The sequence below is a fragment of the Moschus berezovskii genome, chromosome 11, assembly GCF_049115385.1.
Source record: "Moschus berezovskii isolate FMDL1 chromosome 11, NW_MosBer_1.0, whole genome shotgun sequence".
Lineage (NCBI taxonomy): Eukaryota > Metazoa > Chordata > Mammalia > Artiodactyla > Moschidae > Moschus > Moschus berezovskii.
Window position 1 is genome coordinate 95,407,110 of NC_142470.1, and position 26,330 is coordinate 95,433,439.

The 26,330-nt window shown below is 51.7% G+C and overlaps 1 protein-coding gene across 17 annotated transcripts in view; it reads left to right on the top strand.

Annotated features, from left to right (window-relative positions):
* DYSF (dysferlin) overlaps window positions 1-26,330 on the top strand; it is a 229,666-nt gene that overhangs the window by 55,648 nt on the left and 147,688 nt on the right. For 9 of the 17 annotated variants that reach the window (XM_055400236.2, XM_055400240.2, XM_055400242.2 and 6 more), the window contains exons 5-14: window positions 6,301-6,415; window positions 7,629-7,721; window positions 8,059-8,270; window positions 10,298-10,426; window positions 10,812-10,874; window positions 11,536-11,586; window positions 13,367-13,397; window positions 13,997-14,112; window positions 20,516-20,642; window positions 23,557-23,660. In XM_055400236.2, coding sequence (XP_055256211.2) covers window positions 6,301-6,415; window positions 7,629-7,721; window positions 8,059-8,270; window positions 10,298-10,426; window positions 10,812-10,874; window positions 11,536-11,586; window positions 13,367-13,397; window positions 13,997-14,112; window positions 20,516-20,642; window positions 23,557-23,660 — 1,041 coding nt within the window. The remainder of the gene's footprint in view (window positions 1-6,300; window positions 6,416-7,628; window positions 7,722-8,058; window positions 8,271-10,297; window positions 10,427-10,811; window positions 10,875-11,535; window positions 11,587-13,366; window positions 13,398-13,996; window positions 14,113-20,515; window positions 20,643-23,556; window positions 23,661-26,330) is intronic. The other 8 variants (XM_055400244.2, XM_055400248.2, XM_055400250.2 and 5 more) reach the window with 1 other exon arrangement.

A 26,330-nucleotide genomic window follows, 5' to 3' on the forward strand; every position in this document is an offset into this window, starting at 1 on the left:
ACCAGCTGGGTAGTGATGATTCAACTCAATTCTTGCACCATCTACCTGGCTATAGCAGCAGATCCCGCAGGTTAAGGGCTCAGTCCTGCCCCCTGCCCCCTTTCAGATACTAGTGGCAAGCCCAGGCTGTTACCTGTGCTTTTAATCAACTGGCTATAGATCAGAGATTCCTAGGACCTCCTCCTCAGGTTAAATGAATTTGCTAGAATGACTTACAGAGCTCAGGGAAACATTTTACTTGCTAGATGATGGGTTTATTATAAAAGGATATATCTAAGGAATAGCCAGACAGAAGAGTCACCCAGGTCAAGGTCCAGGGAAGAGCACAAAGCTTCATGCTCTCTCCAGGAGCGCCGCACTCCCCAGTCTCCATGTGTTCTCCAACCCAGAAGCTCCCTGAATCCCATCCTTTGGGGCTTCATCGCATAGGCATGATTGATTAAATCACTGGCCATCAGTGATTCAGTTAACCTCCTGCCCCTCTCTCATCCTTGGAGGTTAGGGGCAAGACTGAAGTTACAACCCTCTAGTCACAGGTTTGGTCCTCCTGGCAATCAGCTCCATCCTCAGATGAGGTCCAGAAGTCACCACATTAACATAACAAAAGATACCTTCGTCACTCTGAACACTTAGGAACTTCCAAGAGTTTGGGGAGCTGTAAGCCAGGAAACTCATGCAACGAGTTGACTCACTGGAAAAGAGTCTGATGCTGGGAAAGGTTGGGGGCGGGAGGAGAAGGGGACGACCGAGAATGAGATGGCTAGATGGCATCACCGACTCTGTGGACATGAGTTTGAGTGAACTCCGGGAGTTGGTGATGGACAGGGAGGCCTGGCGTGCTGTGATTCATGGGGTCGCGGAGAGTTGGACACGACTGAGCAACTGAACTGAACTGAAGCCAGGAAATGTGGACAAAGACCAGCTATATATGAAAAATATACTTTGGTCGTCTCAATGACCCAATATATGTCTTAAAATCACACTATAGCCTGGGACCTCCTTCCCTTCAGCCCAGGAGGTGGCTCTGGCCTGTGGAGAGGGTCCGGGACCACCCTCTAGCCCTGTGATAGAGCTGAGTTCCACTGCAGCCCCAGGCAGGTCCTGAGACCCCCTGAACTGGGACTCCCCACCCGGGGCCTGGGGCCTGGGGCTGGTTGCACGGCAATCAGGAGCACACAGAGCCGGGGATGTGCTCAGAGGGATGGAGAGCCCTGCCAGCAGCTCTGGATTCTCACTGGTCATTTTCTGAGGTCGATTTCTGGGTAGAGTCTGGCGGGCAGAGCTTGCCAGGCATCCCCAGTTAGCTGTAGCTCAGATGACCTCAGAGGGCCAAAGGAAGCTGCTGATGGTGTGATAGGAGAGTGTGATGCTGATTGTGGGATCCTTAGGAAACCCAGCAGGACTGAGGAGGAGGAGGGGGCCTGCAGTGGGCTGGCCTGTGGGCTCCACCTGCCTGTCATTCTCACCCAAGTCCCTTCAGATGTGGCACACTGGGCTGCGTGCCATGAGAAGATGCCAACTTTATCCAGATGCCTCTAGCCTGAAGTGGAGAGCACTACCCTTGTCCTGGGGGAGTCTCCAGGCCCACGAGGGCACGGGACACACATGAAGGAAAGCAACATACTCACAAATGTGTTTCGAGAGCAGCTTACTGATGAGGGTGTGGATGATACACCATGAGAACCATGTCAGTAGCTCCTCAGCCTTAAAAGCTAGAGTCTGATCAGAAAGGGAAACCCACTGGGTGAGAAGAGCGCGTGAAACCCAGTGGTAGGGTGGGCCGGGGAGCCAGGTGGGCCCTGTATGTTGGGAGCAGGCACTGAGGTGCTTTGGTGAATCTCTGAGTATCCTTCAAGTGACTGAAGATGCTGCCAGCCACCCCTGCCTCAGCTCAGGACCACATCTTACCTTGCCAGCTTCTGGGTGTTGTCTGAGGGAAAGGTAAATGTGATCCAGGCTCGTGAAGTGTGTTGGAAGTGGTGGGGGTGGGTGGGTCCAGAGTTGGTCTTCCTAAGCTCAGGGTTGGAGAGCTGTGGCCCAGGAACCAGGCAGTGAGCAGTGGGACTGAACACGGCAGGGTAGGCGTAGGACCCGGGAGTTGGGGCCTGTAACCTGTAGGAGGATGTGATGGGGTTATCTGTCTTTTTGCCTTTCCGGGTGTCCTATCCTGGACCCTCTTAGCCTGCGGGCCAGATAGGACCTTCCAGAATTCTGTGGTATTGTTGACTGTGAGCCCCAGATGGCAAACATGGGTGACTGAGGTCACCTGCTCCAGGGCAGCATGCTTTGATGGACACATGACTGACTGATAATGGACTTGTAACAGGATGCATGCGTGGTGGTGCTGGGGCTGAGGGGCTGAGGGACAGGGCTGTCAGATGGAGTGCCTTGATATGGAAGGCCTTACAGAGGGTCCTACTGGGGGCTGTGGGCCAAGGTCACTGTCTAGGAGAGCATGGGGCTCACATATATCCCACAGAAAGAAAATCTCAGCTCTGGTTATGTCTGGAGAAGGGGACAGGCTATGAGATATGGTGTCCCAGTGAGGGTGGGAGGTCCTGACCCTGAGTGAGGCCCACAGACAGGCCCCGTTTCCTTTAACTCTCAATAGAGCTAGATGTCTCCAGAATTAACTAGCCCTGGGCATGAAGCAGTGGACCCTGAAGCTTGCCCCCTGCTGCGAGATCTATTCTAGATCCTGGGCTCTAGATCCTTGGAAGCTGCCAGGAATGTTCCTGTTGCTCCTTGATGGGCATGTAAAAGATGGAACTGGCTTTGTGCCCAAGGTCTGTTCACATGCCTGGAGCCACTGGCATGTTGCTAAATCTTCAGGAGGTTGGTGGGGGGCTCTCCATGTGGAGATCTAATGCTCAGGAAACTCCAGGAGGGGAGGGGTTACTTGGATGGTCTTGGGATTCAGAGGCTACTGTTCCTCCCTGAGCCTCCGTGCTAATGACACCCAGTCCACAGCGTGGAGCAGTTACACTCACACAGCTCCACTTCTGCACAGAGATGATGTACAGGAAGCCCCCAGGTGGTGAAGGATGGTGGCTGGGCTAGGTGAGCCCTGAGAAACAGGAAGTGGTGTTCTTCAAAGGAATCTGGGTCCTAGGGTCAGAAGCCCTCAGTCACCACAGGTTAGGGGGGCTTCATTCATCTCTGCTAAATGAGATTCCTGTGGTTACAGTGGAAGCAAATTTCTCAGATTTTCAAAACCTTCTATTTTAAAATAATTTAAGATTCAGCAAAACGCTGCAAGAGTGGTTGAAAGAATATTTTGTTCTACACCATTTGATTCTATCTCCTGACTCATCCTGAATTTAGTGTGTATTTTCTCTGATTAAGGACTTTCTTCTGCATAACCACAATGAAACCTTCAAAATGAGGAAATTGGTGTTGACGTGACACTACCACAGATTCTCATTCAAGTTTTATCAGTTTATCAACAGTGCCCTTTATAACAACAGGATCCAATTAAGGATGCTGTGCTGTGTTAGTCGTTTCCGTCTCTTTTAGTCTCCATACCCCTGGGAGAATTCCTCAGTCTGACTTTTATAACCTTGTCACCTCGAGACTTTGGGGAATCCAGGCCAGTTGTCCTGTAGGGTGTCCCCCTGTTCATATTTGCCTGCTGTTTCCTCTTGACTGGGCTTCCCTGATAGCTCAGTTGGTAAAGAATCCACCTGCAATGCAGGAGATTCTGGTTCGATTCCTGGGTCAGGAAGATCCGCTGGAGAAGGGATAGGCTACCCACTCCAGTGTTCTTGGACTTCCCTTGTGGCTCAGCTGGTAAAGAATCTGCCCGCAATTAGATTTAGGGTGTTTATCTTTGGCAGGAATAGAACACCGCAATGCTGTGCATGTCCTGGTGCTGCTGCTGCTAAGTCGCTTCAGTCGTGTCCGACTCTGTGCGACCCCACAGACGGCAGCCGACCAGGCTCCGCCGTCCCTGGGATTCTCCAGGCAAGAACACTGGAGTGGGTTGCCATTTCCTTCTCCAATGTGTGAAAGTGAAAAGTGAAAGTGAAGTCGCTCAGTTGTGTCCGACTAGTAGTGACCCCATGGACTGCAGCCCACCAGGCTCCTCTGTCCATGCGATTTTCTAGGCAAGAGTACTGGAGTGGCTTGCCATTGCCTTCTCCGGTGCATGTCCTAGAGTGGTGTGAGTTTGATCTGTTTAATTTCTGGGTGACTACCCTGGATCATTTGATCACCTGGCATTTGCTGGGTTTCTCCGCCAATCTTGCATCCGTTCCTCACAGGGGGACGGTGCTTTGTGACTAAATACTTTGTTCTGTATCTAATGTTTATCCAGCAGGTTTAACACTCACTGTTATTTCTTGGATTGTTGCTTCGATGCTTGCTAAATGATGATATCTTAAATCAATTATTAATTTTTTTCTGCCTTAATCATCTGGCATTCCACTGTAAAGAAAAGTGTCCTCCTGTCGTATTTATTCATTTATTTCTATATGGATTCATATATTCCTGTTTTATTCAGTGGTTTAGTCTGTTACCATCATCATTTATTCTCATGTTTAAATTGTCCCAGATTTAACCTGTGGAAACCCTTGATAGCAAAACATGTCAAAAGGTTTCAGTGTCCTATGGGCATGTTTCTATAGTTCTTTGAATATTTCCTTATTTTCTGGCACGAAAAAAGATGTTCCTGGGTCATCTACCTTCTCTGGCCTAACCCTGGAATTCGTTACTGCTCCGAAGAGCCCAAATTGCCTTTGCATGAAGTGAAGAAAAACAGAGCTCCCCAGGCCCACCGCAGACCTGAATTGGAGTCTCAGGGAGATGGGCGTGGCTGTGGGCGGGTCTGGTTATCTGGGGCCGCCTGAGCTGCTGTTCTTTGTGTCGCTAGAGCTTTGGGTTGGGGGCGCGCTGGCAGCTCAAGTGGCGACACCTAGTGGTGATTCAGGAACCTGCACGGCCGTTCGGACAGTGCCTTAAGGGTCTCATTGCCTTGCTGGGCCTCCTACTAGCTCTCTTGGGATGGGGAACTGGGTCCAGCCTCCTTCCTCACCCACCACACCCCCACCCCCGCCCTGCCCTCCCTTGGCCTGGCTGCCCACATCCAGGCCCCAGCCCGAAGGGTTCAAGCTCCAGAGCTGGATACACCCAGGACTGTGAGCTCCTTCCATCTCAGGACCAAGATTTGCTCCAAGGGTTTCCGGACATCCTTAACATTACTCAGCAGAGATGGCTGCCTAGTGAATTACACTGACTTGCTCAGAAGATATTATGTATCATTAGCAGTTATGTTTTTAAAGGGTTTATCAAAATTTGGGGAAATGCTTATTGTCTCATATGAAGTAAAAGAAAAATATTTGATGTACAGCAGAGCTGAACATTATTCATTTAAAAAGATTGGAGAGAATTATATAAAAATGTGAATAATGGTGGATTATGCAATTTATTTTCTTTTACATTTTTTAAAAAGTTTTTTGTAATTTCTGAAACTTTCATGCTTTGGAGTTTTTCTTACTTTGATGGATTAAAAGGCTGCCCCAGGAGGCCTGCTGGACCAGGGAAGGCTTGGTTAGGCCTCCATTGGCCTGGGAATAGCAAGGCTGGAGAACCTGCCGTGAATGTACCTTTTCTTTGGGCCCTTTGAAGGGTGTTGGTCTTTTGGTGGGCTTGGATGGGGTGGGAGCCTAAGGCAGCCTTCCCCCGTCCATGTGAACGGCGTGATGGGTCACTCCCCTCTTGCCGGTCAAAGCCAGAGCATCTGGGAGTTGCTTCTGGGAGGAAAGAGGGCCTCATCCTTTCATTTCTATCTGGGGCCTGAGCAGAGAGAGGCTGAGCTGTCTGTGGAGAAACAGGGGAGGACCCTTGACTGAGCAGAGTGGCCAAGGGGGCTTTTTTTCTGAAGATAGGCCTAAGCTGAGAGTTGAAAAATCCTGCAGGTGAAGTTCAATCGCTGATTCATTTATAGAAGCTTGCTAGGCATTCATTTCACTAATTTAATCCTCATTTGACCCTATGCCGAAAGTGCTATTGCTGTCACTACCCCCATTTTACAGATGAGGAAACTGAGGCCCAGAGGGGTTTCAGATCTTGCCAAAGTCACCCAGCTTCTGAGTGCTGGAACTTGATTCCAGATTCAGTGCTCTTAACCACCTGACTATGCTGATGGGCCCCTGAGGGTGGCTTTGCTGCGGCCTCTTGCAAACCAGACTCCATTCCTGGTTTGAAGGAAAGGAACAGGGATAAAGGAACAGGAAGGACGCTGGAGGCGGTGGTCGGAGGCCAACACATTAACCCGCTGCCCTCTCACCTCATCTGTTCCAGGCCTCGCTGGTCCTGCAGGTGTCCTACACGCCGCTGCCTGGAGCCATGCCCACCTTCCCACCCTTAACACCTCTGGAACCCTCCCCGACTCTGCCTGACATGGATATGGTGGCTGGTGAGGAGCCCACCCTCACCCTGGCAGGGCAGGGGGAATAAGCCTAGTGGTGGCCCCTGAACCTGGAAAGGGGGTGCCTTCCTAGATTGGGGGCTGCCCAGGCCTGGCAAAGAGAGGCCGTGGGTGGGTGGGGAGTCTGTAGAACTGACTTCTGTCTTACAAAATAAAGGAGCAGGAGGCATGCCCCCTAGGTGCCACTAGAATTAGTGCAAGGACGTCCTCCCAGCGCGAGCTGTTCAAGGAAGGTGTTGTGTGGGCCCTGGGTACCCTGCCCTCTGCAGCTCCTAAGAGGTGGAAATTTTAGAGGGCAGGAGTGTGCTGGGGAGGAGGTATATCCTAGGAGATGCCTGAGCCCCACCCACTCCCCAGAGCCATGTGCATTCCTGCCCAGCACTCTGCAGGCCTTTAGCAATGACATGTGACAAAAGAGTTGGACTTTCTCTGAGAGTCCTGAGCTGAAGTCAGGGGATGAGTTCTGTCTTGCTTTGACACCAAGTAGCTGTGTGACTTCAGGCCAGTCACTCCCTCTCTGGGCCTACTGTTTATTATTTGTGAAAAGTGAGCAAACTAAATTGACTAAGTCTCGAGGTTGCCCTTTACTTACTTCTCCTGGCCTTGTGAAGTGAGGACCCAGCCCAGGGTGGCTGGCTTGTCAGTTGTGGGTGCGTGGGTGGGGGGCGGGGCGTGACAGTTCAGCCTGCTGGAGTGAACAGGAAGCACACAGATGGGCCAGGTGGGGGTCTTGCCCATGGGAAAGAGTCCAGCATTTCTCCCTTGGTGAAGGGAGCCCATCCCAGGTGTGCCCTGAGCCTGTCCCGGGGCCCGTGTGGGGCTCCTGGTGGGGGAGGCAGCGCGGGGCCCCTCTTTTTGCACTTGGCACTGTCTGGGCTCAGAAGTGGAGTGATCCCTCTGGACTGGGGTTGAGGGAGGAAGAAGGGGGTGCTCCTGGTGACTGAGAGTGGAGAGACCGAGGGTCCCAAATGTTCTGGGACCACTTTGAGGTGGATCTGACAGAGTTAGGCTCTGGCCACTCAGTCCTGCCCAGAAGGTGGAGAGGAGGTCAGTCTGGACAGGCACGGCACCTGTTTGGAACTTTGTGTCGGGCGGGGGCAGGCGGGAAGGGCAGGGCTGGTGGGGGGTGGGGGGCCCTAGGTTGGCTTCCCTCACCAGCTCCCTCCTCCCCTCCTGGGGCTGTGCCCTGCCCATATGCCAGGTGGGGGACAGAGCCGGGCCGAGACTTGGTCCCTGCTCAGTGACAGCACCGTGGACACAAGATACTCTGGAAAGAAGTGGCTGGCCCCCACGGGTGAGACGCGGGCTGGGCTGTGCCGATCCTCCCGCCTATAACCAGCTCACTTGCTGCCACCATCAACTCCCCAGAGTGGGACGAGGCAGCCAGGAGGGCTCCTCCTGCAGGTCCTGGTCGGGAGGGCTGGGGCCATTCTTTCTCCTCCTGCCTGCTAACTGGACTGACCACCCTCAAGTTTCAGCTGTTGGAAGCTCTTCTTCTTCTCCCTCATCCATCCTGGCTGACCGGTGGGGAAAGAGAGGGGCAGGGGAGGTGGGTGCTGGGCCGTCGGCTCTTCCATCAGCTGGGACCCAGGGGCCAGAGGGACCCAGCCTCATTGCTCCCCTCCCTCCAGACACAGCAGGAGAGGAGGATGCTGAGGACCAGGGGCTCACGGGAGACGAGGCTGAGCCGTTCCTGGACCAGAGTGGGGCTCTGGGCCCGGGGGCCCCCAGCTCCCCAAAGAAACCGCCTTCCCATCCTCCCCCCTACCACCCCGGGGGGAGAAGGAAGAGAAGCACGCCTGCACCCAGAAAGCTGCTGTCGGACAAACCGCAGGATTTCCAGGTGACCGTGGTCTCCTCCTCCAGCCAGAGGCAGCCTCTGAGGCCAGCATAAAACCTGTCTGTGTAACCGTTGGGGCAGGTCCTAAGGTGGGAGTCTGGTTCCCCTGGGTCCTGGGCATATGCTCGATGGGGAGGCCATGTCTTGGGGCCTCTGGAAAAAACCTCTGTCCAGCCCCTGGTTTTACTCTTAAAAAAAGTAGGGTGGGGGCGGTCACTGCAGAGTGCCAACATCACCACAGCTGTTACCTGTTTTCCCAGCCAGACGTCCCCTAGCCAGTGCTGGGGCTCCCCTGTCCACGGGATTTCCCAGGCAGGAATACTGGCTGGGAATACTTGTTCAAAGGGACGAAAGCATGGGTGTCACCTGGAAGCAAGACTCAGCATGGTCCACGACTCAGTCTGCATTTGAACGAGACCCCCAAATCTAAGAGGCTCTATCCATTCCTCCTGTTAATAGTCTTGATTTTTCTGAAGGTCATGTGCAGTTTGAATTTGTTCAAGCTTGTCACAGAATAAAACTATGAAAATTAACCCTTTGACTTATTTTTACCCAAAAACCTATCTCATTTAATTTGGGTCCTTTTCTTGTTCTTTTTCTTTTCTACAGAATTTTCTATTTTGATGTAATTGCATTAAGTGATATTTAACTTCAGAATTACTGTAAAAATTAAAAACAGGAAACTTCAACATTTATTTATTAAATGCAATGAATTATAAAAATCTATTTCAGTTCCAAACTGTGGTAATTTCAGAAAAGTTTTATTAGTTATAACCCACAGTATTTGCCTGCTTCCTTGGTGGCTCAGACAGTGAAGAATCTGCCTGCAGTGCTGCTGCTGCTGCTAAGTTGCTTCAGTCGTGTCCGACTCTGTGCGACCCCATAGACGGCAGCCCACCAGGCTCCACCATCCCTGGGATTCTCCAGGAGACCCTGATTCGATCACTGGGTCAAGAAGATGCCCTGGGGAAGGAAATGGCAGCCCACTCCAGTATTCTTGCCTGGGAAATCCCATGGACAGAGGAGCCTGGTGGGCTACAGTCCATGGGGTCACAAAGAGTTGAACACTACTGAGTGACTAACACTTTCACTTTCGTGTTTGCCTGAGAGACAAAATTCTGATTTATCATTATTTACAAGACATGTTATTGTTTTCTCCTTAAAACAAACAAACAAACAAACACTTTTGGGACTTCCCTGGTGGTCCAGTGCCTAAGACTCCTAATGCAGAGGGCCCAGGTTTGATCCCTGGTCAGGGAACTCGATCCCACATGCCGCAACTGAGACCCAGTGAAGCCAAATAAGTAATAAATAAATGAAAAAAACTTTTTCATAGAAAATTTGGAAAGTACAGTGAAAAGAATAAAAATCACTCACTCCCTCTTCCCATTGCCATTGATAATATATCCTATAGCAGCTTATTTTTAAAATAAATAATTGCTGGCTAGAAATTAGAACCAGTAAACACTATTTTTTCATGAAAGCTTTAATAGTTTAAAATGTAATATTCTTAAGTCTTTTGCCTAACTTTGGAAGCACAGATGTTCTTGAAACCCTCGTTTACCAAAGTTCAATGAAGAAAACTCACTTCTAAGAATGTCAGACATTCTGTCTTGCATTTTATATTATATAAGAATGAAGTGGGGTTGCATCACTATGCAGCTCTGACCTCTGAGGGGATTGTCAGTGAGGAGTATTCAAGTCACCCAAAAACATCAGCATCGAGGGGTCTGAGATGGGGCTTGTGTAGGAACTGAACAGATACTGGATTCTCGGGCCAGCCCTGGAATTTACTGCTGGTAGCTTACGTGGGGCAGCCTGGCAGCTCTTATGTGGCACTGTGGGGTGTTATAGATGCCAAGGGCCTTGGTGGGAAAATACTGTTCTTACAATGTTCTTCCTAATTCCTTTTTAACACCTGTCCCAAGAGGCTGGCTGTGAGGGTGGTCCCTGAGATTTCTGACTTGCGTCGGGTGGGGGTGTGCCTGACTGCTTCCTCTCCTCCGGCTCACAGCCTCTCCTGGTTTCAGATCAGGGTCCAGGTGATCGAGGGACGCCAGCTGCCAGGGGTGAACATCAAGCCTGTGGTCAAGGTCACCGCCGCTGGGCAGACTAAGCGGACGCGGATCCACAAAGGAAACAGCCCCTTCTTCAATGAGGTGGGAGCCCCTGGGTTAGGGCTAGCACCTTGGTGGGAGCGCACAGCAGATGCCTGGCAATTCACTCAGGTTTTGCATATGGCACTAGCATTGGGTGGAGAGCAGTGCCCGGTCCCGAGTAGGTTATCTGAGGGGCTGGAGAGAGGGCTACTGCTCTTACTCCTGCCTTGGGCTCCCCCTGCTCCACACCCCCACCATCTGGGGGCCGACCGCCCTGTCCTTGAGATGACCACTTCTGTGAGGTCGAATCCCCAGAGCCTGGTGCTGGGCTGAGCCCACCGCACACTCACTGTGTGACCAGCCCTGGAGGCTGGGCGGTGGCCGTCTCCTCCCGGCCCGGGCTCAGCGGGCCTTCATCTGTCCCCCTCTCACCCTGAACCAACAGACTCTCTTCTTCAATGTGTTTGACTCTCCCGCGGAGCTGTTCAATGAACCCATCTTCATCACGGTATGTGCCAGCCGTCAGGGGCTTTCTGTGGGCCCCGTGTGCGTGTGTGCATGTGTGCGGAGCTTAGAAGCTGAGCCTGGGTGACAGGGACCAGCTCTCAGCCTCGCCCTCCCCACTCCCATTCCGCCTGGCACAAGGACGCCTTCAGGGCTTGGAATCAGGCGGCAGCAGAGTGGGGAGACGCTGATGCCGTCCAGCTTCCCCAGGTACCAGACTCATTCGCGCTGTGGTCCTTTGATTTTCATCTTATTTTGTTTGTCTATATGTCTGCTTCCGGCCAAGGTTTTGTTTCACTGGACCTTAGCTCTTTCCATCACCCCCGCTTCCTCTGGAAGGCAGTATAGTTGAGTGGCTAGAAGTGTGGGCTCTGGAGCCAAACTATCTGGCTTCTAGTCCTGCCTGTACCGTGGAGAGGACGTGTGATTCTGTACAAGTGGTCTCTCTGTGCCTCTTTCTTCATCTGGAGAATGGGAATGATAATAGTACCTTCTTGTGGGGTTCTCCTGAGGGTTGGGCATTGCTTGGAGTAATCTCTGGGATACAGCCAGTGCTGTCGAGAGTGTGGGCTGTTATTATTTGGGAAGGAGGATCAACTGGGCTGGGACCTGTCTGGGCCGACGTTTACTTGTGGACCAGGGTTTTAGTTTGTCTTTCCTTTCAGGTGGTGGACTCCCGTTCCCTCAGAACAGATGCTCTCATCGGGGAGTTCCGGGTAAATGGTTTATTCTCTTTGAAAACAGTCAGTTCTCATTTATCCACATTAGCGGAATCTCTGTGGATGATGGGCAGGGTTGGCGCTCAAAGACCTATCTGTCTTGGGAAAAATATGATGATAAACACCAAACAAGATCTTCTCCTAACCCAGAAACCCTCTTCACAAAGGTAGTAGAGAAAGAGAACACTTTTGTTACTGAATGAGCATTAAACCAACGCGATGGTGTCGTGGGCCATCTGATAAGAGAAGACAGAAAGAAATCTTGTACAGAGCCAAGCAGACACAACCCATTCCATACATATTCTTGAATTGAAGAATTAGCAATTACTAACGTCCAGGTTAGCGGCCAGGATAGCACCTTCAGCACACATAGTTCATCCTAACTTTACCTGGTAACTGGGGTGACCGTCACAAGAAAAATCAGAAACCAAACTGGCATTTTTATGATGGGAGGTAGTTTTACAATTTGGTTAAGGTAGGCCCTTCCCTTGCCAGAGATTGGAGAGCCTGGGGAAAGGCACTCCTGGGTCCTAAAGCTGAGGAATGACTTAATCTGGCTTCTGAAAAGATACATTTCAGAGTCAGGGAAAGTGCTTATATTGACAAGATTTCTAAGGAAAACGTTCTGACAAAAAGAGAGGAGAGGGAAATCACCCCTTTTCTCTCCAACAGGGGGAATTCAGCTTCTTATTTTTAATTCACATTTGTCTTTACGTCTTGGGAAGGCAGCGTGGGACCTGAGTTTAGGCAGCTCTCGTCCTCATTCTGACCATCTTGAGCCAGCGTGACACCAGCGCTCAGCACCCTGAGCTCGCCTGGGTTGGGCAGTGGTCCAGGTGGGTGGGGTGGGGTGGGGTGATCCTGCCCCTTCATTTGTCCCAGACGTGCAGAAATGAGCAGTCCACCGCAGAGGACCTTGAACTGATAGCATGGGATGTATTTAACAGATTAGCGTAAAGGCAACTGGTGCCGGAGAGCTTCACAAATGGTGTTTTAATGTCATTCTTACTGATTTTCTCATCTTTGAATCTTTAAGAATTTATCAAATGGAAAGAAAGGGCACAGGTTTATTTGGCCCTCCTTCTGCTTTCCAAGTAAAATATGGCCCCTTCTCTGAGAAGTAGTCACAGATAGAAAACGGAATCTGTTTTTCTGGAGAAGCAGTTTCTTTTTTTTTTTCTTTTTTTTAAAGAATGGATTGAGCTTGAGTCATTCTATAATAAGTGGGGTCTTATGTTTTGAGTCTCTAATCTTATTGTAAGAACCCAAGGGTTAGGTTAAAAAAACATTTTTTTCTAATTATAAAAGTAATCCATGATTTTAAAAAACTTTGTAGTTTTTGAGGGCAGTTTTAGGTTCATAGCAAAATTGAGTGGAAAGTAGAGTTCCCACGTACCCCTGCCCCTACACATGCATAACCTCCCCTACCATCACATCAAAATCTGTAGGGTTTTTTTTTAATATAAAATTATAAAATATAGGAAAAATAAAAATAAAATAAAAACCACCCAAATTACCACCCAGAGGTAGCACAGTTACCATTCAGTATGTTTCCTTTGTTCTGTCTTTTCTATGCATAGATACATTTCACCAAACTTCAATCAAAATATATTCCACTTTTTTCCCATGTAATAACAGGTGACTAGCATTTTCTCATGTCTCCAAGTGTTCTTGAAAACATGATTTTTAATGCATCAGATGTTTAATTTTCACGCATCATGCTTTATTTAACACTCTGCTGGCAGGACTGACCTGTGCCTCTTCTGTTTGGTTTCAGCTGGACGTGGGCAGCATCTACCAAGAGCCCCGTGAGTCGCCCTGTCATCGTCTTGGGCAGGTCTTTGCATGTGGGTTCCGGCTGCATGGGGGCACCCACTTGGGACACTCATCTTTTCTTCTTGGGGATTTTAGACTTTAGAGGTGGAGCCTGATCTTGGAGGTGAGGCTGCAGGAATAAAGAGAGGGCAGCTTTCATTTTCTGGGTAAAACAGGTCTCCCCAGGAATATCAAACCCTCACGTGGGTCTCAGCTGTTGGGAGCTAAACTGGAAGCCCTGAGCAAAGATTGCTGGAGGCTGGGGTCCCTCCAGATGGATAGGTCATTTGGACGACAAGTCTAGGATTTCTCCACACCTTGTTCTCTGTCTGGTCTGGCTGCTTCCTGAAGGGGAGGAAAATGGCCTGGGATCTGGCTTTGGCAGCCTCTGATAGCGGTTTCTGTTGACGTTTCTGATTTGGACCTGGATGAACACTCAAAATACCTTCTATTTTAGAACTGGAGTCCTTCCCCCATGTCTGGGTAGATGAGTTCTTTATCTCATCCAGTGGAGTCCACCCGGGGCTCTCCGGTGTGGTCGCAGACTCAGGTCCTTCCAATTTGGGGATCACCAAGGGTGTTGTTCCCTTAGGACATGCCTACCTCAGGAAGTGGCTGCTGCTCTCAGATCCTGACGATTTCTCTGCTGGGGCCAGAGGCTACCTGAAAGCGAGTCTCTGTGTGCTGGGGCCTGGAGATGAAGCCCCCGTGAGTACATTTCTTGTCCTCCTCGTAAGCACCGCCACTGGGCCGTGGGGGCACCAAATGAACAAAAAATAACTTTAGCTTTTCTGATTTAATAGAATGCATGGCAACTGTGAGAAATGTAGAACATGTGGGAAAGCATAAATATGAAATGAATCACTCATAATTCAGCCCATCAGAGAGAACCATCATTAATACTTTTGTGCGTAGTCTCCTGTCTGTAGTGTATATCTGTTTTTCAGATTCTTTTCCTGATAGATTATTACAAGTAGTGAGTCAAGTTCCCTGTGCTATACAGTGCATCGTTGTTGTTTATATATGCTGCTGCTGCTGCTAAGTCACTTCAGTCGTGTCCGACTCTGTGTGACCCCATAGACGGAAGCCCATCAGGCTCCCCCGTCCCTGGTCCCAAATTCCTAATTTATGTCCTGCCACCTTTGGTAACCATACATTTGTTTTCTAGCTTTGGAAGTCTATTTCTATTTTGTAAATAACTTCATTTGTATCGTTTATTTAGATTCCACATATAAGCAATATATGATGTTTGTGTTTCTCTGACTCACTGCACTCAGTATGACACCTCTGGGTCCATCCTTGTTGCTGCAGATGACATTATTTCATTTTTTTTTAATGGATGAGTAATACTCCAGTGTACACACACACGCACATACACACACACACACAGAGACAAGACCGAAGGATTTCGGAGCAGACACAGGAGCTGGAGGCTTTGTGGGAAAGCCTCCTAATAGTCAGTGGCCGGGACCCAGAAGGTAGGTGGATGGAGGTGCTGTTAAGCATGGATGAGGCAGGCATGGTGGAGGCATGGGCTGGGGAGCTGATGAGCCTGGCAGGGAGGATGTGGGCGGACCAGGTTGATGAGGAGGACAAATAATAGGGAAGGGCTAGGGAACACACGTTTTTAAACTCCTGCTGTGTGCCAAGCTCTGTGTTGAGTGCCTCCTGTGGTATGAGGGGGATTGGAGAAGGTAGATAGCATGGAGGCTTTATTTAGAGAAGGGTCTCAAGGTCAAGTTTTTCCTGGAGCACTGGTTCTGAGTGGCTGGAGATTTGAGATGTGGCTGTTCCTCTAGCAGCTGCAGGGGAGGGAAGATTAAGATGCTGTTGGTGGAAGACAAGATGCTGTTGGTGAATGACTTATACTTGTGGATATTGACTATCTCACGGGAAAATTGGAAATCAGATACACAAATGGTGAAGATACTGAAATGATCAAGGCAAGGGGAGGCAGGAGTGGGGAAAGCAGGTCTCCAGGGGAGGGCTGGGGAAGTGGAGTCCCTGGGGAAAGCCGCATGTGATTGGGGAGGTGGAGGGCAAGGTCCCTGAGGAGGTTAAGGTTGAAGAGCTGGCTGATGATGAAGGCTCAGGAAGCCCTGGTGGAAGGGATCAGGGCAGCCCTGGGTGCTGTGCAGGGGCCGACAGAGCTCAGGTGGACCAGTCCCTCCCAAGGGCACCTCGCCTGCTCTCTCATTCCCTGCTCTCCTGCAGCTAGTCTCTCCAGACGCTGTGCCTTCGTGCTCCTACAGGGCCTCTCTGAATCTGGTATCCTTTCCTAAAATACTCCTTCCTCCTCTCCCCATTCATCAGACCCTGGTTTTTCCCAGACGAAACCACTTTTCTTGAGACCAGTTCAGAAGGAAGCCTGTGCTTTCTGCTCCAGCTCGCCATGATCTTTGGAATGGGAAGCGTGGCCATCTTTTGGTTTCCCATGACAGCTTCCCAACTTCAGCACTGCCTTCTTCTTTGGAGCTTGCCTCTCTGGTTATTTCCCTCCTTCTAGTCTTCTGAGCTGTTACCTACCCCTGGTGCAGGAGGGTCCTTGCTGGTAGGTTCCCCTGTTTGCCATTGTTCTGAGACCAGTGTGACCTCCCTGATGAGCCATCAACGTCTGATCTTACTTTCTTTAAGCCCTTGAGCTCAGAAATCCCTTTTGCTAGCACTTTCTTTCTGTCTTCTTCCCTCCCTTGCCCTCAGTGAAAGGCCGTCCTTCCTCACCGAGGTTACAGCCCTGACCCCTGTCTGTTTCCCAGCCCATCAACTGCCTCCTGCAGCCTGGTCCCCATCTCCCGTCCTCTCTCCCGCTCGGTGCTCGCTAGCCCCTGTTTGCTGCTGTATCTCCGTGTTCCCCACCCGCCCCATGACATACTGTCCACACCACCTTTTGGTCAGCTTTGGTGGCAGAAGTCACCTGGAGGTGCTATCAACTTCTTCATTAACCTGGGTGACGTTTGCTTCTTATCCCATTTTCCATGGTGGCTGTTTCCTAACTTTCCGGCCTCCGCTCCCCTTAGAGAGGCAGAGTTGCTCAGTGGCAGTGACTGCGGGCTGAAGATCCGAGGAGGGAATTGTCTCTCCCCCCCTCCCCTCTCCCTTTCCTCTTCCTTCCCTCTCCCTCCCTCTCCCCTCCCTCTCCCCTCCCTTTCCCCCCTTCCCTCGTCTCTCCCCTCCCTCTCCCTTCGTTTCTCCCCACCCTCTCCCCTGCCTCTCCCCTGCCTCTCCCCTCCCTCTCCCCTGCCTCTCCCCTCCCTCTCCCCTCCCTCTCCCCTCATCTCTCCCCTCCCTCTCCATCCCTCTCCCCTTGTCTCTCCCCTCCCTCTCCCCTGCGGCCACACTCTGAGCTTCTCCCCTCGTCTCTCCCCTCCCTCTCCCCTGCCTCTCCCCTCCCTCTCCCCTCCCTCTCCCCTCATCTCTCCCCTCCCTCTCCATCCCTCTCCCCTCGTCTCTCCCCTCCCTCTCCCCTGTGGCCACACTCTGAGCTTCTCCCCTCGTCTCTCCCCTCCCTCTGCCCTCGTCTCTCCCCTCCCTCTCCCCCTCTCCCCTCGTCTCTCTCTTCCCTCTCCCCTCCCTCTGCCCTCGTCTCTCCCCTCCCTCTCCCCCTCTCCCCTGTCTCTCTCTTCCCTCTCCCCTCCCTCTCCCCTCGTCTCTCCCCTCCCTCTCCCCTGTGGCCACACTCTGAGCCTCTCCCCTCGTCTCTCCCCTCCCTCTCCCCTTGTCTCTCCCCTCCCTCTCCCCTGCGGCCACACTCTGAGCCTCTCCCCTCGTCTCTCCCCTCCCTCTCCCCTTGTCTCTCCCCTCCCTCTCCCCTGCGGCCACACTCTGAGCCTCTCCCCTCGTCTCTCCCCTCCCTCTCCCTCCCTCTCCCCTCGTCTCTCCCCTCCCTCTCCCCTCTCTCTCCCTCCCTCTCCCCTCTCTCTCCCTCCCTCTCCCCTCATCTCTCCCCTCCCTCTCCCCTCCCCCCTCCCTCTCCCCCTCTCCCTCCCTCTCCCCTCTCTCTGCCCCGCCTCTCCCCTCCTCGCCTCTCTTGTGTGTCTTGAGTGCCCGCTTTCATGTTCAGTCCGTTCTGCCTCTTTTCTGGCTTCTGTCCTCTGGTCTGTGCCAGGCTCCAGATTTCCTGACCTCAGCATACCCTTGCTTTCACCCCTCCTGCCCAAGCTGCTTTCCTCATCCTCCCTCCAGCCTCAAGGTGACGTAACTCTCGAGAGGACCCTCGCAGCCTCCCCGCAGCCCCTCACCAGCTCGCTGCTTCAGTGCGCCTCCCCTCCCCTCCTTCCTGAGCCACTTGCCTCAGCCTCACCCATTGCCAAGTCCCGGGAGCTCGTCCCTCGCTAGTTGGATCTGCTGCTCCACAGTGTTTGGTTCCAGAGCCGTGTCTTACCTGAAACTCTCTCTGCCTTCAGCACGTATGACTCCCTTCATCCCCCGCACCTTTTTTTTTTTAATGGATTCTTCACATTCAGCAGCTCAACAGGATTTCACTGCCTGCCTCTCTGCTGTGCCTTTGACATGACATTCAAGGCCCGTGAACATCTGGCCTCAGTCAGATTTTGCAGTGTATTTGTCTCTGTGTGGAGGAGCCCGTCTCTGTCCACCTGGGCTCCTAAATCGCTCATCTCCAGCCTGGATCCTCGCAGCTCCAGATGCTCAGTTCCAGTTTCCTGTAACGAAGCACATGAACACGTCCCTTTGGCCCCTCTAACTTCACCTATGGGACCCAGTATCATCTGGTGACCACTCCTCACACCCGTTCCCCATCCTGTGTTAGGCGATATCCCGGGAAGAGGCACTCGTTCCCTTGGTCCCCAGGTCAGAGGCCTGAACACCCTTCCTCGTCCCCCAGTCCAAACCTGGCAGTCACTGTGCACACAGTTGGCTAGTCTTGCTGGTGCGTGCTTCTCCTCTTTCCAATCCCAAGACCAGAGACCAAGGTCAGGCTCTCACATGTCTTATCTGGGCCTTCCAGTGAATGGAGATGTGGTTCAGCCGCTGTGAATCTAGTTACCCGCCACATTGCCACCAAAATCACCTTGTTAAAACCCAGGTACAATCACGTGGTGGGCTTCCCAGGTGGCACGACTGGTAAAGAACCTACCTGCCAATGCAGGAGATGTAAGAGACGTAGGTTCGATCCCTAGGTTGGGAAGATCCCCTGGAGAAGGGCATGGCAACCCACTCCAGTATTCTTGCCTGGAGAATCCCATGGACAGAGGAGCTTGGTGGGCTATGGTCCATGGAGTCGCAGAGCTGGATACAAGTGAAGTGACTTAGCATGCATGCATGCGTGCACAAATCACGTGAGTCTCCTCTTAGAAAAACTTCCAGTGACCCACCCTGCCTGCCAGTTACTTTCGGGATGAAGTCCAGAATCCTCAGCATCACGTTCAAGGCCATTAGCATTTGGCCTCAGGCTGATTTTGCAGGCCGCTTCTTGGTGTGTACCTGCGTGGACTCCGGGCTGTGGCCACGCCGGTCAGTGACCCTTTCCAGAACGTGCTTCTGTCCTTGTCTTTCCGCCTGTCGCAGGGCCCTCTCTGTCTCTCGACCGAAAGTCACTTTGTTCCTCGAGACCCAGGCCAGATGCCGCTTCCTCACGCTGGCTGCCTTGTCCTCCGGGGAAACTGGTGGAGCTCTCTTCAGTCACCACCCCATGTTTTGTTAGTTTAGTTAGTCGTGTGTCCATCTCTGTCACTGAGACTCAGTTTCTTGAGGTCAGGGACAAGGTAGTAAATACGAACCCTTTTATCTCCCCTCTTGCCTAGTACAGGTCTTGTGCCCAACAGGTGCTTAATCAGTGCTTGTGGCCTATGGGAGCGAACAGTGTTATGGATGACTGAAAGCAGAGGAGGGGATCATTTTCTTCAGATGTGAGCTGAAGAAAGTCAGTGTGGAGCTATGAATAACTCCTTCCCGGGCCCTTGTGTGACGCGAGGCACTCTGGGAGGCAGAATTTGGCTGCGGGGATTCTGAAGCGGGTTTCTACCTGCAGACCAAGTGAGGATGGTCCAGGCAGCTTTGCAAGGCGTGGACTGCTGGGCATGGCCTTGTGCCACCTCTCCTCTATCCCTCTGCCCCTCACCTGCCCAAGTGCAGCAGGTGGATCTTTTGTTCCTCGAACTGCATGTCAGCCCTCACTCTGCGTGAGTTGGTGCCTCTGCCTGGATCCATCATCCAGGTCTCAAAGCTGGACACCACCAACACTGTTCCCTCCCCCACTGTCCACAGTTACCAGCCCTCTTGCTCTCTTCTCCCTGAATCCTCCCCCCGCCAAGTTCTGCATCCAGTGTGAATTCTCATCCAGCTTATCTGTAAAGTGGGGTATTTTAGGCCCTGGCCCCCTGCAGCATGGACATCACTTGGGCACTTGTTGGAATGCAGAGGCTCGGGCTCCACCCAGACCTGTTGAACTGGAACCCATGTTTTAGTTGGACTGTGCAGCAGTGGTCCAGAAGACACTGGCTCTCCTGTTTCTAATGTACAGCCAAGTTTGCGACCCACTGCTCATGGGGCTTGCTGTCAGAATTAAATGAGAGCGTGTATAGTCAATATATATTATTTTTATTATTACTGTTCTAATCAAAACACTCAGCGCATGCTATTGCATTCATTTGCTTAACGGTGTCTTTCACTGTGAAATGGTGAGTGCCGTGCAGGCAGGACCTCTGTCCTCCTTGTTTACTGCTACATCCCTCGCCCCCGGCATGAGGCTGACACTTCTTAGCTGCTCAATAAATACTGGTTGGGTGAACGAACAGACGTTACTGAAGACAGTGGCCAGCCTAGACCTCTGTCACTTCCGCGCTGTTTTTTAATGGGCGGGTTGGGAAGGAGATGGTGGTTCTTGAGTGCCTGCTGGTGACACGTGCATTTACACATTATTGAAGTTTATCCTCCAGAGCCTGGGAGGTCAGTGTCATTGTCTCCATTGTCCAGACGAAGCTGAGTCTCAGGCTAAGGAGCCTGCTGGCGATCACAGGCTACGAGTGGGCAGGATGAACTCTTCCTGTCTTCAGGATGCACTATTTCAGTGTGTTGGGTGAGCTCTCAGAAAAGGAAGGGAAAACGCTGCGCTTGGGGACACATTAAGTAGTAAGATTTGGTTGTATTGTAGCTGGAGAGAAAAGACCCCTCTGAAGACAAGGAGGACATCGAAAGCAACCTGCTTAGGCCGATCGGCGTGGCCCTCCGCGGAGCGCACTTCTGTCTGAAGGTCTTCAGGGCCGAGGACTTGCCACAGAGTGAGTGTGGTGCCCTTGCTGGGTGACCCTGGGCTGGGCTGCCTCAGGTCCCTGCAGGAAGGAGAGGGAGGGGCTGGCCCCCGGCTCCCTCCCGCCTCCTCCTACCTGGCTTCTGCACCCAAGGGTCTGCTAGATCTGTGCCAGCCCAGCTTTTCCTCTTCTCTGCTGTCTGGGGAAGCCTCACACCCTCTCTGGGTTTCCCAAGGGTTTTGACTTTTCTTAGGAGAAAAGCAGCCAGAATTAATGAGAAGTAATATCAGTGCTGGTGAAGTCACAGAGACGCAGGCAGTCCTGAGAGTGCTAGTGGCCCCCGGTCCAGTTCGGCATCTCCTAGGCCTGGTCTGGCTGTTGGACTACTCCGTGCACCATTGTCTTGGCTCACACTAGCGGACAGCATAGTTTCAACTGACAAATGCAAAATGTTCTATACCTATATTTTAATCCCATTACTTATTTAAAGGGTTTCCCCACGATTTTGGTTCAATTAAACATGTACAGAAGGAACCCATTTATTGGTGTCATTAGTCAAAGCAGAAACCCTCAAACAATTAGCTTCATGCAAAACTTGTAAACAGGACCCAAGGAGTCCCTGACCACTTGTTCTCTTGGACTCAGCTAGCAACAGTGCCTGGTATAATTCTGCTAATGCACGCTGGGACCCTGGGCTGGGCTGCCTCAGGTCCCTGCAGGGAGAGGGAGGGGCTGGCCCCCGGCTCCCTTCCTGCCTCCTGGCCTGGCTTCTGCACCCAAGGGTCTACTATATCTGTGCCAGCCCAGCTTCCCTTCTGCTCTGCTGTCTGGGGAAGCCTCACACCCTCTCTAGGTTTCCCAAGGGTTTGGGGACTGTTCTTAGGAGAAAAGCAGTCTCCTGCACCATTTCCTGATGCTGAAATGGCATCAGCACCATTTCAATTCTATTGTGTGCTTATGCCTGGCTCCCACTGATTCTCTTTCCCTCCTTTAGGATTCTCTTTCCCTCCTCTAGGAAGCCCCTGGCTGAAGACTGGCAGCCCCTGGCTGGGGAAGCAGTTGCTGAATTGTTAGAAGGGCTCAGTGTCTCCACTGAGTGGAGACTCCTGGGTGTCCAGTTTGCCTGGGACTGTCCTGGTTTCGGCACTGAAAGTCCCACATTCCAGGAAACTCCTTCTTCCCTGATAAACTGGGACAGTGGGTCACCGTAGCTGTGACCGAGTCTCCATCACCCCAGGAAGGCTATGGTGGCCACTGCCTGGCTTTTCACAGTGAGAAGGAAATGGCAACCCACTCCTGTGCTCTTGCCTGGAGAATCCTAGGGACGGGGGAGCCTGGTGGGCTTCCGTCTATGGGGTCACACAGAGTCGGACACGACTGAAGTGACCTAGCAGCAGCAGCAGCAGCAACCCTGTACTAGCCCTGCCCCGTGTACTCAGTACATGCTAGGGGCGTTATACTGAGTATTCTAGAGCCGTGGGTGTCAGCCCAGACTGTACATTAAATCATCTCTGGAGCTTTAAAGAAGTGCAGATGCCTGGGCCCTTCCTCCAATGTTTCAGATTGGCTTGGTTTGAGGTGGGACTCACCCACTGGTAGTTTTAAAAGGCTCCCTGGTGGTTTTCTTGCTGCAGGCTATGAGCCACCATTTTGGAGCGTGCACTAGCAGAATTATACCAGGCACTGTTGCTAGCTGAGTCCAGGAGAACAAGTGGTCAGGGACTCCTTGGGTCCTGTTTACAAGTTTTGCATGAAGCTAATTGTTTGAGAGTTTCTGCTTTGATTAATGACACCAATAAATGGGTTCCTTCCGTACATGTTTACTTGAACCAAAATCGTGGGGAAACCCTTTAAATAAGTAATGGGATTAAAATATGGCTTTAGGACATTCTGCATTTGTTGGCTGAAACTATGCAGAAGTGAGGCTGGGGAGCTTCCAAAGGGGACTGGGGAAACAGAAATGTTTGCTTTGCTCAAGGTGAAGGGGATGGATGATGACGTTTAGTTGTTTGCAGTGTTATTTAAATATAAATAAGAAAAGAATATATGGGTAAATAGAACGTAAACATTTGCTAAATATTTGTTGACTGTCGTATCCATGTGACAGACACTGGCTAGTACACAGCTGTTCAGTGTCCCCTTCTCTGATTTTCTCATTCATGTACATGAATTTGCTAGTCAGCCAGTTGTGTCCTACTCTGTGCAACCCCCTAGACTGTAGCCCGCCAGGCTCCTCTGTCCATGGAATTTTCCAGGCAAGAATACTGGAGTGGGTTGCCATTTCCTTCTCCATGGGATCTTTCCGACCCAGGGATTGAACCTGGGTCTGCTGCATGGCAGACAGATTCTTTACTGTCTGAGCCACCAGGGAAGCCCTTCATATACATATGTACCATTATACAGAACATATATATACACATACATGCGTACACACATCTGTCATCTATAAATACATATGTAAAAATATGGCTAATTAGTAAAACATTGGTTTGAAGCATCATAGATTAAATTAAAAAACAAAACAAAACAGAATTGACTTATCCATTACCCTCAGGAAAATCACTGAGCTAATGGATATAAGGGAAAATGTCAGACAGGCACCAGTAATGGGATATTATTTTAACAACGCCCAGTCTTTCTCTGGATTATTTATTGCTCTTAGCGATGTAGATTTCTAATCAATCAGTTAATCAGTTGGACCCATTCAGAATGCCTTTGAAAACAGGGGGGACAGTGAACCAGCTGTTTGGAGCTGGGCAAAGGAGCAGCACAGCACCTTCAGGAGCTGCTGTAGGCAGATGGTCCTCCTCCCCCAGAACGCTGGGCTGAGGGGTCCATGGCCTCTCTCTTGGGGAGTCCCCGGACTGCTGGGAGACACAAGTGGGCAGTGGGGGTTTTGAAGATGGGGAGCAGCAGGCAGTGATCAACGTGTCTTTCTCCTCAGTGGACGATGCTGTGATGGACAACGTGAGGCAGATCTTTGGCTTTGACAGTAACAAGAAGAACTTGGTGGATCCCTTTGTGGAAGTCAGCTTTGCAGGAAAAATGGTAAGAAGCAAGTAAACAAGAGGGCTTGTGGGAGGGTGACGCCTGGCGTCTCTGTGGATGGGCGCTGGGCACTGTCCTGCCGTGCAGCAGAGTGAGGGGTGCACGGGGCCTGCCGCCAGAGGCTGTGTGCATGGGGTGTGTGGGGGCGCTGGTCACGGGCCATGGGGTGAGACACGCAGGCCCGGCTCTCTGGGGCTGCCACACACGCACACAGGTCTGCCCACATGTGTGAGACAGACAGGTGTGGATGGACATGGAGACGACATATGGGCAGAGACAGGAATATTTGGGGGAAAATTAAGCAATAATAAGTAAAGCAAACCAGATGTGAAGGCACAATGATAGGGAAACAAACAAACAAAAATATGCAGTAAAACCATAATGATTATTTTTAGAAAGTTATGCCAGGAGTTGAGTGGAGTAAGGCCACTCTGGTGGGGGTCCTGGAGATCACATACCTCTCTTCCTTCCTGCCCAGAGTGGAGCTGTGGCTCCTGTCCCTCTTGACTTCTGCCTGGGACTCTTTCCTCCATCGCACTTCAGGGCCGGCTTTGCCCACCCTCCAGGCTCTCCGTGACAGCCTCGGCTGCTCCCAGGCTTCAGTCATCGCCTCTCACAGAGGAATCCACAGCTGTGTTTAACTCTGAGCCTTGCCTTCAGCTCCAGAACTCCCTGTGCCTTTGCACATCTCTCTGTGCCGCCCACCCCCCTCCTGCTCGCCCTGTAAAGGAGTCATTTTCTGCCTCTACCGCCCCACTTCCAGAAACTACTGCTTTACCAGTACCACCATTAAAGGCAGAAAATGCGGGCCTGCCTTGATTCTTCCCTCTTTTTTGACCTCTCTACATCAAGATCCCACTGCTAGCTTTTGCCTTTAAAAATCCCGAGTTCTTTTCCTCTCTCCATGCCCCTAGCCACTGTCATCTCTCCCACGGGCCACACAACAGCCTTGCGTCCGTTCTCTCGTCCGGGTTCTCGCCGTAGAAATCCACCAGCATATTTAGTGTAAAAGACAGCCCTGTCTGTAAAATGAAGTTGAAACCGCATAACCTGGTTGACCAGAGCTCACCCAGCCGAACTTTCTGGCCTCACCTCCGTGGCCAGTATTAGCGTGTACAGTCTTTGTGCGAGTGCGGAGCGTCGCGTCGCGCCCCCTCCTGGGCGGACGCGGCCCTGCAGCCCGCTCGCGGGGCGGAGTTGAGCGGGTTTCAGCGCCGCTGGCTCGCTCGCCGCGCACAGCCCGCACGTGCCCGCGTGTCTTCTCGCCTGCCCTGCGGTCACGCCGCTAGCCTTTCCCCGGGCCTGTGCACTCCTGGCTCCGTCCTGGCCTTCCTCCCCACAAGAATGTGCTGCGTCGTTCAAAATCCAGCTTCCGTCACCCCCACACGCTTGCTGTGTTAATTCAGCCCTCAGGCCGCGCCCTTAGGCACTGCTCTCTTTAAGCTCGTTTTCCGTTGCTTTAGGTTGTTCGTTAGCATCTGTTCCTCGGGAAATAGCCCGATCGCGTTTACTCTGTAACCTCAGAGCAGAGACTGTGGTGGAAATACTGGAAACGGGGGACAATGACATATCCGGAGGGCTCGGCCTCCGCCCCGGCTCCCGGGACCCCGCTCCGCTGGGGCGCCTCTGACCCAGGGGGTCGGCAGGGTGGGGTCGCGCACCCCCGGGTCCCACCCTTGGAAACGGGCGGGCGGAGCAGAAGCGCTGAGAACCAAGCCGAGGGGACCGAGGGCTCGCGCCTGCAGCCAGCTGCGCTTTGCTCGGGAGGCAGGGGCGGGGAGCGGGCAGACAGGCAGGCGTTGTAGGACAGTTAGGGGAGCGTTTACAAGCTTAACTGCTGCTGCTGCTGAGTCGCTCCAGTCGTGTCCGACTCTGTGCGACCCCATAGACGGCAGCCCACCAGGCTCCGCCGTCGCTGGGATTCTCCAGGCAAGGACACTGGAGTGGGCAACAAACGCTAAAAGCGAGGGCGATGATGATGGAGGTGGTGTGCGCCCCCATTCACACAGCACTGTGCAGTCTTCCTTTTCACTTAACCTATTCTTAGGTTCATTTTGGAAAGAAGGAGGGTCTGCCTGCCCATGCCACCAACAAAGGACCCTTGAGGTCAGGGGACCGATTGCTGAGGTCCAGGTTGATTTCAGAATGGAGGAAGGCCTTGGATAAGCTTATTTTCTCTGCCTGCTACCTGATACCAACTACACCCACCTCCCCTATTTTGTTTTCTTTCTTTTTTTATTATTGATGCACATATTTATTGAGGAATTTTGAAAATTACAGAAAAAAGTAAATAACATTACCCGTAAAGCATCATACAATTTATGTTTGGTGCTTATCTGTCTAGCTTTTTATTTTACTATGTATCAATATTAGATGCTTTATTGAAACATTTTTTAATTATTTAAAAACACGAAATTTGGGAGAACTGTTCAGTGAACTTTTACAACCACTGGTACTCTGTGGACATGAGTTTGAGTGAACTCCGGGAGTTGGTGATGGACAGGGAGGCCTGGCGTGCTGTGATTCATGGGGTCGCGGAGAGTCGGACACGACTGAGCGACTGAACTGAACTGAACGGCCTCCACTTGGATGAAACAATTGTGAGTGTTTTGCTGAATTTACTTTCTCTCTACGTATGTGGATACTTCCCCCCACCCCACCCGACTGAAT